Raw genomic sequence first — 17924 nt, 5'->3', positions numbered from 1 at the left:
ACCTTGGGTGCTGTGCTTTCTCCAGTACGGTGAGAGGCATCTACTGGAAGTTTTCATGTGGCAACATAAATGTTCTTATTTTCCCATGGAAGGAATTCTGGCAGTGGTGTGGGGTGAATTCACTCATTCACCAGCCTCCTGTTAGGGCAGGGTGAGGCAGGGCTGTGTGTGGGTGTGCAGGGCAGGAGCAGGGCGACCAGGGAAGCAGAAAGACCAGTTGGAAGTCTTTTAAAGAAGGGCCAGGACTCAGGCAGGCACAGAGGAGATGGACGGGAGGGTTGTGTAGTGTTGTAGTTGGAAGCATGAACTTTGGGAGACAGTTCTAGACTTTAGTCCCATCTTTGACACTTGCTGCCTAAATGAGTTCAAAGGAGTTACGTAACTTTCCCTTTCAAGCTTTAGTTTTCCCATCTGTAAAATGGGGATAATAACACTGTCTACCCAGCGTACAGGTGGTTGTGAGGAAATGAGATAATCTGTGTAAAGCCTCTATCATAGTGCCTGGTGCACCGTGAGCATCCAGTAAGTGGCATTCCCGTCCGCAGGGCGTAGGGGTTAATAACATGTTTCTTTGGTCTGGGAGAGGAAGTGAGAGCTCGGAGTCAGTCTTGATGGATAGATAGGGAGGCCACTGACGGGGCAAATGAAGCAGTAAATGAGCCCTGTAAGGACAGTAGAGTCACCCTGAGGGTCAGCGTGGGCAGCCTGGTGTGCCGCATCTGGAGCCGCATCTGGAGCTGGCGGAGGAGCAGGGCTTTGCTTGGAGGGCGGTGGGAGCCTCGTGGCCCCAGCCGCCGCCCGGCTTTCGTGGGCCACGCAGCGGCGCCCTCTAGTGGCTGCGGACAGGGCAGCCCGGGCACCCCCAGCCCCAAGCCCCGGCCTTCACCTTCTCTGCCCTCTTCCCTCTTCAGTCAGCATAAAGCAGATGTGCGTGGACCGGCCCGCGAGAGGCTGGCTGCACGGTTGGCAAATCTGGTCAGATGCTGTGTGCAAACCTGTCGCCCGTACTAACTGCAAGGAGAGATGGCTTAGATAAGGCACAGCTAATGGCATGCGTTTCCCTTCCTCGTGTTCACTCACTCCTGGTCGCGGCCTTGCTTGGCCCTCTGCTGGCTCCCCGGGCCCTGGTGCAGCGGCGGCTGCAGCTCTCCCTGGTCGGTGGACCGGGGCAGAGCGGAGGCACGGTGTGGTCATGGCCTTTCCAGTGTGGCAGTGAGAGTGGGAGTTGCAAAGCTTAGCAAAATTTACAATGTCCGCTTTCTTTCTGTTTTTTGGTCCACAGGGTTGCCCCTGTTCGTCCAGCGCACCGTGGCCCGAACCATCGTTTTACAGGAGATTATTGGCAAGGGCCGATTTGGGGAAGTGTGGCGTGGCCGCTGGAGGGGTGGTGATGTGGCTGTGAAGATTTTCTCTTCTCGTGAAGAACGGTCTTGGTTCCGGGAAGCAGAGATATACCAGACGGTCATGCTGCGCCACGAAAACATCCTTGGATTTATTGCTGCTGACAATAAAGGTAACGAGCTGGGTTTGGAGCCAACAGCAGCCCCAGATGGAGGGGTGACTGGGGAAGTTGAGCACCTGTGGGCTGCCTTCATGGTTATTACCTGTAGAAGGAGAATCTGAATAAGCCGATGGTCCTTCAGCTTCTCTTCTGTGGAAAGTTTATATAGAAACCCAGGCTGTTAAGCAAACAGTCATTAAGCAGATAAACAAGATAAACCCCTCACCCTTCCTGCTCACTTCCTGTTCCTAGCACCCCTTCCCCCGCACTCCTAGTGTAGTCCTGGCAGGGGCTCCAGTTAATTGACCTTGAAAATCACTGGAATGAAGAATTGTGGCCTCAACTCCTGCCAGAGAAGAATAGCCCAGAAAAGTATGGGATGTGCGTTCTGTGACATAATCAGCATCATACACACTTGTAGTGCAGCAGGCGCAGCAGGGATGACCTGGCTGCCCCCAGAATGTTACCTTGTGGTCTCTCAGGCTCGGCTTGTGGACTGCTTAGACCTGAGGTCTCTTGGTTCCTCCTTCCTCTCCCTTCTGATTTTTCTTTTCTTTTTTTTTTTTAATGTTTTTTTTTTTCTTTATTTATTTATTCATAAGAGACAGAGATAGAGAGAGGCAGAGACCCAGGCAGAGGGAGAAGCAGGCTCCATGCAGGGAGCCCGGTGTGGGACTCTATCCCAGCACCCCCGGATCACGTCCTGAGCCGAAGGCAGGCACTAAACGCTGAGCCACCTGGGCGTCCCCCTTCTGATTTTTCTTTAGTTTTTGAGTCCCTCTTGTGTGGCCAGGCACGTCCTTGTTTTTGAAGGGGCCTCACTGACCAGCAAAGGAGAAGTAAACTAATGGTTGATACAGGACATAATCAAACAGCAAGCTGTTCTAGTGAGCACGAATTGGGAGAGAGATAGGGGTCAGGGAGGCCATACCTGAGCTTGATCGAGGACAAGGTCAAGAAGAAAAGTCAGCGAGAAGGACACTGCAGACACACGTGTTGAGGTTTGGTACCCCACAAGTAATAGGGACGCTCTGTGGGTGGGGGGCAGTGGATGCCGGAGTGAAGGGCCTCCTTGAGAGGATTACATTTTATTCTGAGATAGTAATTGGAATTTCATTCATTAATTCATGAACATTTGGTGACCACTATGATCATCACATGTAAGAATGACTCACAGTCCTAGCCCTCACGCTCGGGGTGGGGGGGTTGGGCAGCAGACAGTGGCCAGGTAGTGCACCTGAAGTCAGAAAAGCTGTGAGATGTTTGCAGCTTACGTTTTAGAAGAGTCTCCCTGGCAGTTGAGACCCAGGCTGCTCCCGTGACACGGCAGTTTTTACAAGTTAGTGTCTACAAAGCCTACGGAAGATGCTAAGTATTTATTTTTCCTTCCTAAAACAACAACAGACTGCTGATTCTTCACATTGCTGTGGGGGTTGGTCATGGCCTCAACTGCCCCCAAGCTGAAGAGGCTCGGACTTCAACGCAAGGGGAAGGAGGGGAAGGGAGAAAGTGTTTACTCTGAGTAAGCTGTGCCTTTTCAAAACAGCAGCATCTTTTGATGACAGTTGAATTTCACCTACAGTTGAAAGGCTCAGAAGATGCCTTCCCTTTAACTTTAACTACCTACCAGGGTCCTTGCAGCTTCAGGGCCGGTTGGAGTGCAAGCGTATGTTGGGTAGACCCCTGGCTGGTCAGCCGGAAGCCAGGCCTGGTGCTGTTCCAAGAGCCACTCCCTTTATTGATTCTGGCGGTTCGTGTGCGCGGGGATCTGGCTGTAAAAACTCACGTTAGGGCCAAGGGAGGAGAAAAATCGGACTCCTTCGTTTTTGCCTTTTTAACATGATATATATATAGTATAGTGTCCTGGAACTAGCACCAGCCTGGAATCTGGAGATCTCAATCCAATTTCCAATCTTCCTATTGACAGCAGCATAACCTAATTAGATTACCAGCTTTGGGTTTTTTTCCTCCTTCCTACTACACACTGCCTCTCATCCCCCACCCCGTATAAAAGTGCACACTGTCCACCTTCCATTGCTCTTCTCAGGAGAAGACCTCTCTGGAATACTTGGAATTGTGCTCTTCATGCATTGAAAAGCATTTTTTTTTAGTCTGGAATACAATAACGCACAAAGGAGCTCTTTACTCCTCCCAGGGAGAGAGCTCATGGCTCGGTAGGAGCAGTGGACTGAAAGGAAACATTACAGATGAGCCAGGTGCTGGGGCTAGGCTGTGCTCACAGGATCTTGGAGCACAGAGGAGGGTCTGCGAAGCTTTCCTCCTTGGCAGCGGTGGGTGCAGCCAGTCATGGTCTAAAGAGTAGGTCTTGTTCAGACCCCGACAGCCACCTGCAAGAAAGAAGGGAGCGTGTCTAAGAAAGTATGATGTTCTTCTGTCCTTCCTCAAGGACACACATTGGTGAATAAGTGTAGATAAACGGGGGCGCCTGGGTGGCTCAGCGGTTTGGTGCCTGCCTTTGGCCCAGAGCATGATCCTGGAGTCCCGAGATCGAGTCCCACATCGGGCTCCCTGCATGGAGCCTGCTTCTCCCTCTGCCTGTGTCTCTGCCTCTCTCTGTGTCTCTCATGAATAAATAAATAAAATCTTAAAAAAAAAAAAGTGTAGATGAAATGGGTACAGAGGGGGAGCCTCAGGAGGTATGGAGGCCAGAAGCACGGATTCAGGAACATCTCGGTGGAGTTTGTGTCGTTCACGTATTCTTTTTCTCCTGCCTTAACCTTTCTGCTGGTAGTTGTGCCTCTTCCAGAACTCCTCTGTGGTTCTCTGCAGATAATGGCACCTGGACACAGCTGTGGCTCGTCTCAGACTACCATGAGCATGGCTCCCTGTTTGATTATCTTAACCGATACACGGTGACGATCGAGGGGATGATTAAACTGGCCTTGTCTGCGGCTAGCGGGCTAGCACACCTGCACATGGAGATCGTGGGTACCCAAGGTGAGTGAGCGGACCCGCCGAGGGGCAGTAACATTGAGTAGACTTTAAAGGCCTGTACCATTCCTGATTTAGTTTCCAGGACTCTTTTCTTTTTTTTTTTTTTAATGAGGAGGTTGGAGGTGGGCCTAATCTCAGAGAGAGGGTTGAGTTTTTCTTGAAAATGAGAGGTGTCTGCAGTGGGGTTTCTTCAACCTCCGTCTTGGGCTCTAGAACATAAAGATTCCATTGTTTGTCATTTGGTGGCCAGGCATGATTGTTGGGTGGTGAGCTCAGCCTGCGTTCTGAGTTATCACCCCAGAAGCCCACCATACACATGTGAAAGAATGGAGCCAAGAAGCAACAACCAGCTAGGGCAGAGGAGCAGCAGTGGGGTAATCCCACACGTTCACTGTTGGGACCGTTGGCTTACGGACTGCATAGTGCATTAGACACTGGGCTTTACTAACCTAGGAAGGTTCTGGAGGAAAAAGACCCCGAGCTTCCTTGTTTGTTGACTGTAACATCAGCTCTTTGGGGGATCGTGGTTCTCCTCAAGCTGGCAGGCTGTGCTGGCTGTGCTGATTCCTGGTTGACCAGGACAACAGCTCTTGCCGCCCATGACAGAAAACCAGCCATTAGTGTTGGATCCTGTTCCTCGCTCGCCCCTGTGGTGACAGTAGTGGTCCTTATCTTTGCCTGTTTGATGGTGAGAAGCTTAGCCAGTGCAGCAGCTTTTCTTGGGATTCCTTGGCAGTTCTGACCCGGAGCGTATCAGTTCAGGAAGGCGAGGAGGAGGAGGAGTAGAAGGAATGGTAAGAGCTGATACACACGCCCTTCAAAGCACTTCACTTACTTGCATTAGTGCATTTAATCCTCACATTGCCGTGAGGTAAGGACTGGGGTAGCCTTATCTTACAGAAGAGAAGACAGAGGTACACGTGGGTCAGGTTGATTTTTTAGGGTTATCGGGTTAGTGGGAGGCAAAGCCAGAACTCGGACCCATACAGTCTGGCTCCAGAGTCTATGTTTTTAACATTTTCGCTATCTCTCTGTAAAGATCCCTATTTTTTTCTCTGCCAGGGAAGCCTGGAATTGCTCATCGAGACTTAAAATCCAAGAACATCCTGGTGAAGAAAAATGGCATGTGCGCCATAGCAGACCTGGGCCTGGCCGTCCGCCATGATGCGGTCACTGACACCATTGACATTGCCCCAAATCAGAGGGTGGGAACCAAACGGTAGGAAGGCCCTGGGCCTCTGCCCTTGCCTTACCTTTGTACTGAGTAGCTCATGGGCACCCTCTCCCATCTACACAGGAGACAGAAGCATAGAGAAGGAGGTGTGGCCCTTGCTCTGAGACAGCCGAAAGCTGAATTGAAACCCCACTCCCCACACTGGAACGCTGCACTGGGGGCATCTAACAGATACAGGTGCCACGGGCATGGCTCCGTGGAACTATATACACCTAGCTAGCTGTTCATGGTATTGGGTAGGGAGAGGCAGCAGAGAAAGAATGTGCAGGAAGACTTGGAAGGGAGATGGGCAGCAGGCTCGGCTGGGACAAAGAGGAAGAAGGTGCCACCAAAGGGTTGCTCGTGTGGAGACCCTGAGGAGGCAGGGAGTAGGTCCTGCTGGGGGTTAGAGAGCAGCTTTGCCGAGCTGGAGCAGAGGTGATCTAGGTCAGAGACTGGGGGCAGCTTGAGGATTATGGGCCTGCTCCCTGCCTCCTACAGAAGTGAGGTAAGACATAAGGACCGTGACTGTAGATTGACTTCCTGAGTTAGAAATGGAACTGTCGTCTAATGGGTCAGAAGAGGAAGTCTGTTTACCTGCCAGATCCAGTGCATCTCACTCAAGTGAGCTGTTGCTTTCCCCCTTCCTCCTGACCTGAATGAGTGCAACTACCGAGGCCCCAGAGTATGTGTGAGGCCTGTTGACCTTCTTGGGGCGAACGGGGCGGGGGTGCGGTGAGGAGAGTGTCATGAGTAGTCTTAATTAACTGAGGGACACTTTGATGATCACCTAGAATTAATTTTCATTTCTCTGTAATTAGGTAAGATAACAAAAGTGATTCAGAATGAAATTTAAGCTCAGCCCATCACCGTGGCTACATTTAATAAAGCCCAAGACCCCAGCAGCAACCAGATATTATGGATCATTAGTGCCCTGTGACCCACTGTACAAATACTTCTGCCAAGAAATCAAAGCATGCTTAAAATACATCTCAACGGTTAAACAATAAGACCAGCCGAGTAGCACCCAACCTCTGCTGAAGGATTTGGATTCGAATCCAAAGCATGGGAGTTTGCAGTAAAGAGAATTGATCACTTCCTGCTCCTCAAGGGGCATTCTTGGGGTGATGCCTTCCCACATTGAGGGCCCCTGAATCACTACTTGGATTTAAACAAAGAAATCATCCTTCTCTCTGCATCATCTTGTTTCCTTCGCTGTTGCAGATACATGGCCCCCGAAGTGCTCGATGAAACCATTAACATGAAGCACTTTGACTCCTTCAAATGTGCTGATATCTATGCCCTCGGGCTCGTATACTGGGAGATTGCTCGGAGATGCAATTCCGGAGGTACCTTTCTTTTTTTGCCTTTTCTTGTTTCTACATCCCAGTACAGGTTGCTGGATCACCTGAGGGTGGTGCTCGGGAGAGGGCTGGTGTTTCATTGCCTCCTTTCTTTTTACAACATCTTGGGTGTTAGTGCCGCGGCCCATCACACATAGATGAGGGAACTTCAGATGTGGTTGTACAAAAGGTGTGTTGACTGTTGAATAGTGTTGTTGTTGTTTTTTTAATTTTTTTTTTTTGAGTGAGAGAATGCACATGTGTGCTAATGATTGGGGGAGCAGAGGGAGAGAGAGAATCTCAAGCAGGCCCCACACCCAGTGCAGAGCCTGAGTAGGGCTCAATCTCACAACCCTGAGATCATGGCCTGAGCCAAAATCAGGAGTCAGCTGCTTAACTGACTGAGCCACCCAGATGCCCCTCTTGAATAGTGTTTTAAATTGTGGTACCCATGGGACACCTGGGTGGCTCAGCAGTTGAGCGTCTGCCTTCGGCCCAAGGCATGATCCCAGGGTCCCGGGATCGAATCCGTCAGGCTCCCTGAAGGGAGCCTGCGTCTCCCTCCGCCTGTGTCTCTGCCCCTCTCTCTGTGTCTCTCATGAATGAATAGATAAAACCTTTTTTTAAAAAAAATTGTGCTATTCATTCTGGAGGCTTGTTTGGCTTATTTTTGTTTGGTTTTGTTGTTGTTGCTGTTTTTCTTTTTACCCTTTTTATACCTTATCCTTATTATATCCCTTATATACCTTTACTTATATCCCTTATATATAAGGGATACTTATATACTTATATCCCTTACATACCTTTATATCCTTATTAATCCTTGGAGGTTGGGAAAGCCCTGGGCAGGAATGGTACAGGACTGATGCAGGGCGTCTCCTTCACATGACAGGCGGTGGGTATGTTTTGGTACCAGCTCTCAGGCCGCAGTGCTGGGGTTTTGTTGATAAAATAATAGTGGTGATTTCTGTTCCACATGGAACAGACGGAACAGACAGTTTTTATTAACATAGAATTTTCTCAAAATGAGGTTTTTGTTCTGTGATTTTTTTTTTTCTTACATCTTTGGCATTTGCACCTGCTCACCCATGTCAGAATCCCATAAAAGGTAGTATCAGATGTAGCAGGAAACATTTTTTTGTCACTAGCTTAGTATATCAGTATTATTCAGTGACTTCCAAGTGTTCTGTTCACCTGAACAGGCTCAAGAACCACTAGAACCTCTCCCTCAGCCATTTATCTCTGATGTAAGAGATTCAGGTCAATGGAAATGAAATAAATTAAAATTAAATGAACTTAAAAGAACCAGTCAGTCTCCCAGCAGAGCTCTCTTCTGTTTTACTGTCCTTTTCCATCTCTGATAGGTTTGGGAAGATTCACAATATGGAGCCAGGCACCCAAGTATTATTCATGGAATTGGACATCTAACATTTTTTTAAATTTATTTTTTAGGTAAACTCTGCCCTCAACGTGAGGCTCAAACTACATGATCCTGAGATCAGGAGTCACATGCTCTGCTAGACTGAGCCAGCCAGGCTTCCCTAATATTTTGACCATTATATACAGGTAGATTAAGAAAAACCTGGGCAGCCCAGGAGGCTCAGTGGTTTAGTGCCGCCTTCAGCCCAGGGTGTGGTCCTGGAGACCCGGGATCGAGTCCCACATCAGGCTCCCTGCATGGGGCCTGCTTCTCCCTCTGCCTGTGTCTGTGCCTCCCTCTCTCTGTGTCTCTCATGAATAAATAAATAAAATCTTAAAAAAAAAAAGAAAGACCTGGTTATACAGATCTTAAACTGTGAATAAGCTAATTTGTTCTTTCTCACACCATCCAGAAATTGGGGCTAAGTACTATAGTCATACTAATATTTATTCACTACTCACTAGGTATGAACTTACCTAATCTGTACTATAAAACCTAAGAGGTGGGTACTATTATTTTCATAATTTTGTACATGAGAATGTGTCACAGCAAAATTAGGTAATTTTTCCAAAGTCACGCAGCTAATAAACTAGGATTGAAACACGGGCAGATTGAGGCACCTGGATGGCTCAGCAGTTGAGCATCTGCCTTCAGCTCACGGCGAGAACCCTGTCCCAGGGTCAAGTCCCGCGTTGGTCTCCCTGCATGGAGCCTGCTTCTCCCTCTGCCTGTGTCTCTGCCTCTCTCTCTCTCTCTCTGTGTCTCATGAATAAATAAATAAAATCTTTTAAAAAAATAAATAATATCAGTCCTGATTGAGATTTCCCAAGTTGCCTCCAGATTTTTTTTTAAAACAGTTTATTTAAATTAGAGTTCACATAACGTCCATCCGTTGCAATTGATGGATACACGTCTTAAGTCTCTTATAATCTACAGATTCCTCCTCCACTTTTTTTTTCTTCAGCAGTTTAGTCTATTGGCAAATCCAGGTCATTTGCCCTGTAAAGTTTTCCTGTCTAGATTTTGCCAATCACCTTTTTGTGGCATTCACGTTTTACCATTCCTGTGGATTTCCTGTGATAGTTACATCTAACGATTAGAATCTCATCTCATCTCATCTCATCTCATCTCTCTCTCTCTCTCTCTCTCTCTCTCTCTCTCACACACACACACACATACACACATTTATATACACACACACAGATTTTTCCCCCCAAAAGTTCTCTTACCAGGCACACAATGCTGGTTATCTCTTTTTTTGTGTCTCTGTGATGTTAACAGCCATCAGTGGTCTTGTCCAAGCCCAATTAATCCTCAGATATTAGCTAGAGATCTTTATTTTTTTTTTAATTTAAACAAATTTTTTAAGTAAACTCTACTCCACAACATGGGCTTGAACTCACATCTTGATGAGTTGCATGCTCTCCTGTCTGAGCCAGCCATGTGCCCCTAGATTTCCTCTTTAAAGAGAAACTTCCCCTAATAGTCTGTTAGGTTACCAAGATGTGTAATTTGAATAGGGAAGGCAGGAAAAATACTACTTGATTCTTTCCATTTATTTACCATTTTCTTTCTTTTTTTAAATTTTTATTTATTCATGAGAGAGAGAGGCAGAGACACAGGCAGAGGGAGAAGCAGGCTCCATGCCGGGAGCCCAACGTAGGACTCGATCCCGGGTCTCTAGGATCACACTCTGGGTTGAAGGCGGCGCTAAACCGCTGAGCCCCCTGGGCTGCCCCCATTTTTCAAAACAATGAAAAAATGAGCTTGTACTCTCTTATCCTGTAAAAGTGACTGAAGTTTTTGGTATTTTTTAAAGTATCATGAACTGGTGGGTTTAAAATATTTTAAAATATTTGCTTCCATTGAAGTGATTAATTAGTCTTATGCTTAAATGTTCTCATCTCTGGCCACTTGGGAGCTTTTCAAGTTGGTGCCTTTTGACATGGCCTTATATTTTTTGATAGTTTGCTTGCTTTGAAAAAAGTGTTCCTGGCTAACCTTGTGCATCTCTTATCCCATTCCTGGAACCCACCCGCCTCTCCCAGGAGCCTGAGCTCCTCTTAGAAGAGCGGGAATCGTATTTAGATCGCAGTGTAAGTGTTGTCATAGATCTTTGAGTACTGCCCTGCTTCTGTTGATAAGTCAGGTGGACCTTTTCTTTCTTTTCTCTCAGGAGTCCATGAAGAATATCAGCTGCCATATTACGACTTAGTGCCCTCTGACCCTTCCATTGAGGAAATGCGGAAGGTCGTGTGTGACCAGAAGCTACGTCCCAACATCCCCAACTGGTGGCAGAGCTATGAGGTAGGAAGCTTCCCTGCCTCCTGTGGCTTTTCCATCTGCCTGATTTTTCTACTTTAGAAAGAGGGTTTCCTAATTTAAAAAAAAGTTAAAAAGGGGTTTCCCAGCAGGAGGCCATGCCCAGAGGTAACCCCTGAGTGTGTCAGTTATATACTACTACGTGCTGTTGTATACTAAGCCCTGAGGGTCCATGGTGCCTTGTCCTGGGCCTGTAGGTCCCCTTACGAATGGACAACCTAGTAGAAGAAAAATCTGTATGTTGGGGACCGAGCCAAGGGGTAGTCAACAAGAGGCAGAAAGACTGAGTGGGACCTCTTAGACCCATCTAACTAGAGACATGGCTCTGCTACCACAGAGGGGAGCTGAGCTCTGTACAAGAGGCCAGGAGAGGAATCCGTAAAAGAAGCTTAGCCTGGGTATAGAAGAGTCACAGGACAGAGCTTAGCCAGAAGACATGTCTGTGAGGGAGGTGGCCTTTCTAAAAACCTCAGAAGGGAGGAGTGTGTGAAGGATTGAGGGTTTGGAGGGTTGGAATTTGGAGGAGCAGGCAGCTGAAGTGGGGCAGAGACAGCATTTGGGGGGAAATGGAAGTTTATGGCATAGGTTTCTTATGAATATGGCATTCTGGGGTCTTGGAGTCTTCAAGGGGCACAGGGCTTGAGTAGCCAAGTACACGCGGGCCTCCTTTGCCCTCGAGGCTCTGCTTTTAGGGACTAGAACCACTAGAGGGCATTTCTGCATTTAAGAAGGAAATCCCTTCGTTCACATTTGAGGTGCTGTCTTCCTGTTGCATAATAGCATTTTCCAAAATGTTTCTCGACACCCTCAGGTCAGGGTTTCCAAGGATGAGGGTGAGGCTGAAAGAGCTGGTCTTTAGCTGCCCCTGTCCCACACCCTCTTCAGTCGGTTTTTGACATTTTGAAACCCAGTGGCCTAGAGTAGCAGCTGGGGACTTCTGTGGCGCCCAGGAGCCAGCAGAGTACGTAGGCGACCGTCCGGATCCATCTGTTGGCCTGGCCACCGTGCAGCGGCCGTGAACCTTCCCGCCTCTGACAGGATTGCTGTGCGGGGGCTCCTGTCCTGTCCTGTTTTTTTCTCCACCTTCAGTCTATCTGTGAGCTGTGGGGTCGCAGCCGTGCACGTACTCGTGCCAGGCTGGGTCCCTGTTGTGCCCGGTTCATACAGTCCAGAACCGTCGAGACGGATCCTCCAGGCTGACAGCAGGATTTTCAGAGCCCTGCTGTTTTGGGTGCCCCCATGCAGAGCACGCCAGCCCCGGGCCGGCTGAGTGCGCTGGCCCCGCTCGCAGGGCAGGCCTCCCGCCCAGGCCCGAGGGAGAGCCCCGGTGGGGGTGGGCGTAGGGGGAGGCCCCGCAGGGAGGGGACGCCCGGAGAGGCGGTGCTCAGGAAGGCCTCCCGGGGCGGGTCCCTGACGGCCTTGTGGTCCCCGCGCAGGCGCTGCGGGTCATGGGGAAGATGATGCGAGAGTGCTGGTACGCCAACGGCGCGGCCCGCCTGACCGCCCTGCGCATTAAGAAGACCCTGTCCCAGCTCAGCGTGCAGGAAGATGTGAAGATCTAAGCGTCGCCCTCCCTGCACGCGGCCCGGGCAGCGGGAACTACGCGCAGCTGCCGTGCGGAGCGTCCGATGAGGCCTACCTCTCGTTTCTGCCCAGCCCTCTGTGGCCAGGAGCCCTGGCCCGCAAGAGGGACCGAGCCCGGGAGACTCCGTCACTCCCATGTTGGGTTTGAGACACAGACACCTTTTATATTTACCTCCTAACGGCACGGAGACTCCGAGTGGACAGTGTGGAGAACTCGATGCCACACCTCAGACTGGCTGTGGTGGGAAGTCCCCGGACCCGGCGCGTCTGGCGGGTGGTCAGGAGTGGCGGCAGGCGGCCTGGGGGGACCCAGGAGGAGCCAGCGTCGCCGTCGCCCGGGCCCAGTGCGGAGCAGCACTGAGGGTTTTCCTCCAGGGACCAACCCAAGCACTCCGAGGTGGAGGTGGCCCCCTCTCCCGGGCAGCTCTGGGCCCCGCGCCCCTCCTGCCGCCGCGGACACCGCCAGCCGAGACGGGATCTGCCGCCTGTCTGTCCAGCCGTGTGTGCATGTGCCGAGGTGCGTCCCCCGTTGTGCCTGGTCCGTGCCACGCCCTTACACGTGTGTGTGTGTACGTGTGTGTCTGTAGGTGCGCACTTACCTGCTTGAGCTTTCTGTGCATGTGCAGGTCGGGGGTGTGGTCGTCATGCCGTCTGCGTGCTGGTGCCTCTGTGCAGTAGTGAGCAGCGTCCAGTTTTCCCTGGTGCCCTTCCCAGAGGTCTCCCTCCCGGCCCACCCCCCACCCCTACCCCCACCCCCACCCCGCGGTGGGGCTCCTTTCCCAGCAGGCTGCTCCACCCACCCCTGTGTCAGCACCTCTATTTCAGACCGTGGAACCAAAGCTGGCCCCGTTGTCCATGTCAGGCGAGGCTTTTGGGTCCAAGTGTGAGGCGGGGGTGGGCAGGGAAAGAATCTGAGTGGAAGTCTCGGGTGTTGTGATCAGCGGCAACCGTGGGAAATGAGCCAGCCCAAGGGCATCGTCCTCAACGGCATCAAGGGAGGGCGGAGGGCTTTGAAGCCCAGATCCTGGGACTCCGATTGGAATGTCACATCTGTCTTTCATATCCCAGATTCTGGAAACAGCAGTGTATATTTTTGGTGGTGATGGGTTTAGGGTGGGGAAGGGAAGGGGGGGCGAGGAGTGGGGAGGGAGTCGGGGTGGGAGGGAGGCATCTGCATGGGTCTTCTACTGGATTATCCGATCACGGTGGAGGGAAGATGTGAGACTTGCACCCTCTTCAGGGGCCCTAGGAAAGGGAACAGCCCGAGCCAAACCTGTTATTTTAACCTGAGTATAGTATTTAATGATGCCTAGAAGCACGGTTGTGGGTGGTGGTTTGGTCAGCATATCTTAGGTATATAATAACCTTGAAGCCATAACTTTTAAACTGGAGTGGTTTGGTTTTCTTTCTTCTTTCCTTCTTTCCTTCCTTCGTTCCTTCGTTCCTTTGTTCCTTCCTTCTCTCTTTTTTAATTTTATTGGAAGGGTCTGAATTTAACTTTTTTTAATATTGTTAAGTTTTTATAAAAGGAAAACCATCTCTATGTGATGATTACCTCTCAATCTCTTTGTTTTTAAAGAAATTCCTACAAAACAACCACAAAAAAGTGCTCCAATCAAACGCACATAGCTCAATCACACTGGAAATGTTTGTCCTTGCACCTGAGCCTGTTCCCACTGAGCAGTGAGAGTTCCTCCCTCTTTGCCCTGGAGGTTAGTCTCTCTTGCACTGTGCACCCCTGCCCCCAGTTCTGTGAGTGGTTTTTGCATCAGGGCCCTATCCTTTTGTGCATCGTTCAGCTGGTTGCACCTTTTCCTCCAGGCTCTTATTCAACAGATGTTTGCCGAGTGCCTGTCGAGTGTCAGGCACTGTGCTGGGCACTTGGAATATATAGATGTGAGCAAGACAGGCGTCGGTCCTCCTCTGGGAGCACTGAAGAAGGGGCTGATTCAAGTCAGTGGGTGCCTGTTTCAAGACCAGAAGTTTGCATAGTTGGTTCTGAGAGCCTTTTGAGCCTGGAACGATTGCTCTTAGAGAAGACCACCGAGGAGCAGGTTGTCTCCCCACCCCAAAGAGCCCGGTGGTGGGCAGCGAGACCCTCCGGGCATTCGCTCCCAGCCTCCCTCCTGCCCCCGGGGGAGGCGGATGGTGTTTGCAGCCTGAGAGCTCGCCCGCCTCCAGCCCAGTGACTCTCTGCCAAAGCTTGTGGAGGAGGGGCGAGCCTCGCCCTGCTTACGGGGGTCTCCCCAATGCTCCTGGTCTTCCTATTTATTTTCCTGATGTGTTGCTTCTTTCCTTGCATTAAAGGAGATCTGCGCCTCACCCTTTGGGCCAATTTACTGGCTACTGACTAATTTCCCTTGAATACCAATTGTGTCATTAGGGGGACCTTCCTGCCCCACCCCTGCTGATCCCCCCACATTTGCCCTGCAGCAGAACCTGGCAGGGCAGAGGCGGTAATGGAACTTAGACTCCTGTGCCCAAGTCACAACCAGCCTCTGGGATCTGCCAACACTCCTCGACCCAGGGACTCCCAAGCCACTAGCCTGTTTCCCAGGGGGCCCTTCTGGCCTCACACCCTGGGGAAGAGTGAGCAGTTTTTTGGGGAAGCTCCCACCCCCATCCCCGCCACTCTCAACACCAAGAGTTAGGAGTTAGAGAGGTGGGGGGACACTAAAGCCCGAAGCCGTGGTTTTTGGCCCCTGGGGCTAACCCTGATCCATAGGGCTACCTGCACCTCTGGATTCTGGATTCACAGACCAAGTCCAAGCCCGTTCTTACGTCGCCATCAAGGCCCCCGAACGGCATTCTCGGTACTTCTGTTTGTTTTTGTACATTTTATTAGAAAGGACTGTAAAATAGCCACTTAGACACTTTACCTCTTCAGTATGCAAATGTAAATAAGTTGTAATATAGGAGATCTTTTGTTTTAATATAAGAATGAGCCTGTCCAATTTCTGCTGTACATTATTAAAGTTTTATTCACAGAGCTTTTCTGGCGTCCTCTGTCTTTCGTGCGTGTAGACCGACTGCCCGGCTCTTGGGGGAGAGGCGAACGGGGCGGACGTTCTGAGGTGCTGTGACCACCCAGTCACGGCCGGTCCCGTTGTCATCGTCGGAAGAGGAGCCGGTCGGAACGGGGGGTCTTCCTCCCTGAAACGCAGGGAGCGGCCTGGCCTGTGCAAGGGAGCACCTTTTCTTGGGCTTTGTCTGTATCTGCCTGTGCCTTTCAGCTTCTCTCCGTGTACAGAACACGGTCTCGATGCCGCTGCGTCCCCAGCCACCGACTCTCGAAGGCAGCCGGAGAGCTCTGCTCAGTCTGGGCCTTGCCCCTTGTCGATGAGAGAGTAAATGTGAACCGGGGGCACTTAGGTGACTGAGATGGGAGCCTTCCGTGGCTCCTCAGCCTTTCAGGGTATGGGTGGCGGTGAATGTCTTTCTCTAGGCCACAGGAACCCAAGGTAGCAAGTCCTCGGGTCATGGAAGCTCAAGTGTGGCTGGGACCCTAGAGGCCGCCTGCCTGGTCCCTCGGTGTCGGGCACCGGACTCCCCTGCACACCGGCCCCCTGCTGCCGGCCCTCGCCTTCCACACCTGCACCTGCAGCCCATCTGCTCAGTCGCAGGCCCTCGTGGAACCAGGCAGCCTCTGGCGACTTCTCCACAGGCCGTTGAGAGCAGACCTCTTTCTTCCCTGTGCGGCCCTTCAGTTAACAGTAGTTAGGGTCACTGAAAACTCACCGTGTGCCCAACAGCGCACCGAGTTTGCCTTATGTACATGAACTGCTCTGACCCTCAAACAGCCTAGGAGGTGGGCTTACTCTCCCTTTGTGGATTAGGAGCTGAGGGTTAGGTCGTCAGCTGCTCGTCTGTGGAGCTCGCAGGGTGGGAAAGACCTCGGGTCCAGGGTGCGCCTGTGCACTGTCCTGCCCGCGTGGTTCCCCGCCCCCGCCCGTGCCCACTGCTCCCCCTGAACCTAGCTGGGGCCTGCAGCCGGGACGGGCAGCTAGCATAAGCAAAGCGCGGACCGGAACAAGAACCAGGTTGTGTCCGACTCGCGCGGGTCACATGCGAGGACCCCAGGACTGCATCTCCTGGGTTGGGTGAAGCACAGCCACCTTCTTCATCCCGCACGTGGGAAGTCGGTATTTTGAGCTCAAGTGCAGGACCTTACATGTTTGCCCTGTTAAATCTCACCAGAGAATGTGCTCTGGCTCCAGCCTGTCTGTATTTAAGAATCCTGATTGTGGGGGCGCCTGGCGGGCTTAGTCGGTAGAGCATGTGACTCTTATCTCGGGATTGAGTTCAAATCCCATGTTGGGTGTAGAGACTACTTAAAAATAAAATTTAAAAAAATATAAATGCTGATTGTTATCCAGAGTTTTCCATTGTTCTCTCATCTGAGACTGTTGGGCTGGGGAAAATCCAGTAACTCACCTCTAAAAGTTGGCTTTAAGTTTGGCACATATCCCAGTAACCTGGAATAGCTGCTAATTAAATTGTCCTTGTGCCCTCGCCATAATTCATTTATGGACAGAGATAACAGCAGAAGTCCAAATATCTCTCTGAAGTGGCAAGGTATTATTGTGGCTGTTGCATCTCTTTGTTGAAAGAAAGGTGAAGTGGCTCATGGGGAATCTCAACCCCATTAAAAAGCCATCCTGTGAAGAATCCGTCATCTTGCCGGGCATGGGCCTAAAACTCATTAGGCTACGGGTTGCAGCTTCAGCTTTACCATTCTGAACATCAGAATGGCAACTGTTGTGATGCCCCTTTGTGTGCCCTTGACACAAAAGTCTCACCTTTGTGAGGCCCATGACACAGGAGACCTGGATTCCTTTGAACAGTGTATCACTTGGGTTTTTGTTAAACACATTGTAAATTTTTGTTCCCAGCAGGTTGTGTCTTCTGATCTTTACAATCCTGAGAACATGCTTGCTAAGTACAACCAAAACAAAATTAAAGTAGTGGAGTTCAAGAGACGCTCAGGAACATGTGAGGGATGCATAATGAAGGTGGCGGGAGGGGGGGAAGGCTTTGGAACAAGCCAGGAATAGTGTACTAGGGTTTTCCAGAGGAACAGAATGGATGGATGGACAGATGGACGGATGGACAGATGGATGGATGGGCTGATGGATGGGTGGGTGGGCGGGCGAGCTGATGGATGGATGGACGGGCAGATGGACAGACGGGCAGGTGGGCCGATGGATGGATGGATAGATGGACGGATGGACAGGCGGACAGACGGGTGGGTGGATGGATGGGTGGATGGATGGGTGGATATTTTTAAGGAAGTGACTCATGACTGTGGGGGCTGGCAGGTTTGAAATCAGGCCGACAGCTAGAGATCCAGGGAAGAGTTGACATTACAGTCTTGGGTCCGAAGGCAGTTCCTTCTTCCTCGGGGACTGCAGTTGGTTACGGCCTTCAACTGATTGGACGAGGCCCATCCACATAATGGAGGGTAATCTGCTTTATTCAAAATCTGATTTAGGGACGCCCGGGTGGCTCAGCGGTCGAGCATCTGCCCTCAGCCCAGGGCGTGATCCTGGAGAACTGGGATCGAGTCCCGCATCGGGCTCCCTGCAG

The 17924-nt window shown here is 50.8% G+C and overlaps 1 protein-coding gene across 15 annotated transcripts in view; it reads left to right on the top strand.

The window, feature by feature from the left end:
• Window positions 1-15327, top strand: part of ACVR1B (activin A receptor type 1B) — a 36481-nt gene extending 21154 nt beyond the window's left edge. For all 15 annotated transcript variants that reach the window (XM_072765231.1, XM_072765232.1, XM_072765233.1 and 12 more), the window contains exons 4-9: window positions 1283-1513; window positions 4292-4459; window positions 5519-5675; window positions 6894-7018; window positions 10609-10739; window positions 12191-15327. In XM_072765231.1, coding sequence (XP_072621332.1) covers window positions 1283-1513; window positions 4292-4459; window positions 5519-5675; window positions 6894-7018; window positions 10609-10739; window positions 12191-12316 — 938 coding nt within the window. In that variant the 3' untranslated portion in view covers window positions 12317-15327. The remainder of the gene's footprint in view (window positions 1-1282; window positions 1514-4291; window positions 4460-5518; window positions 5676-6893; window positions 7019-10608; window positions 10740-12190) is intronic.
• Window positions 15328-17924: the final 2597 nt, after the last annotated feature.

Source organism: Vulpes vulpes, chromosome 8 (assembly GCF_048418805.1).
Source record: "Vulpes vulpes isolate BD-2025 chromosome 8, VulVul3, whole genome shotgun sequence".
Lineage (NCBI taxonomy): Eukaryota > Metazoa > Chordata > Mammalia > Carnivora > Canidae > Vulpes > Vulpes vulpes.
This window is presented reverse-complemented; position numbering and strand designations above follow the sequence as displayed.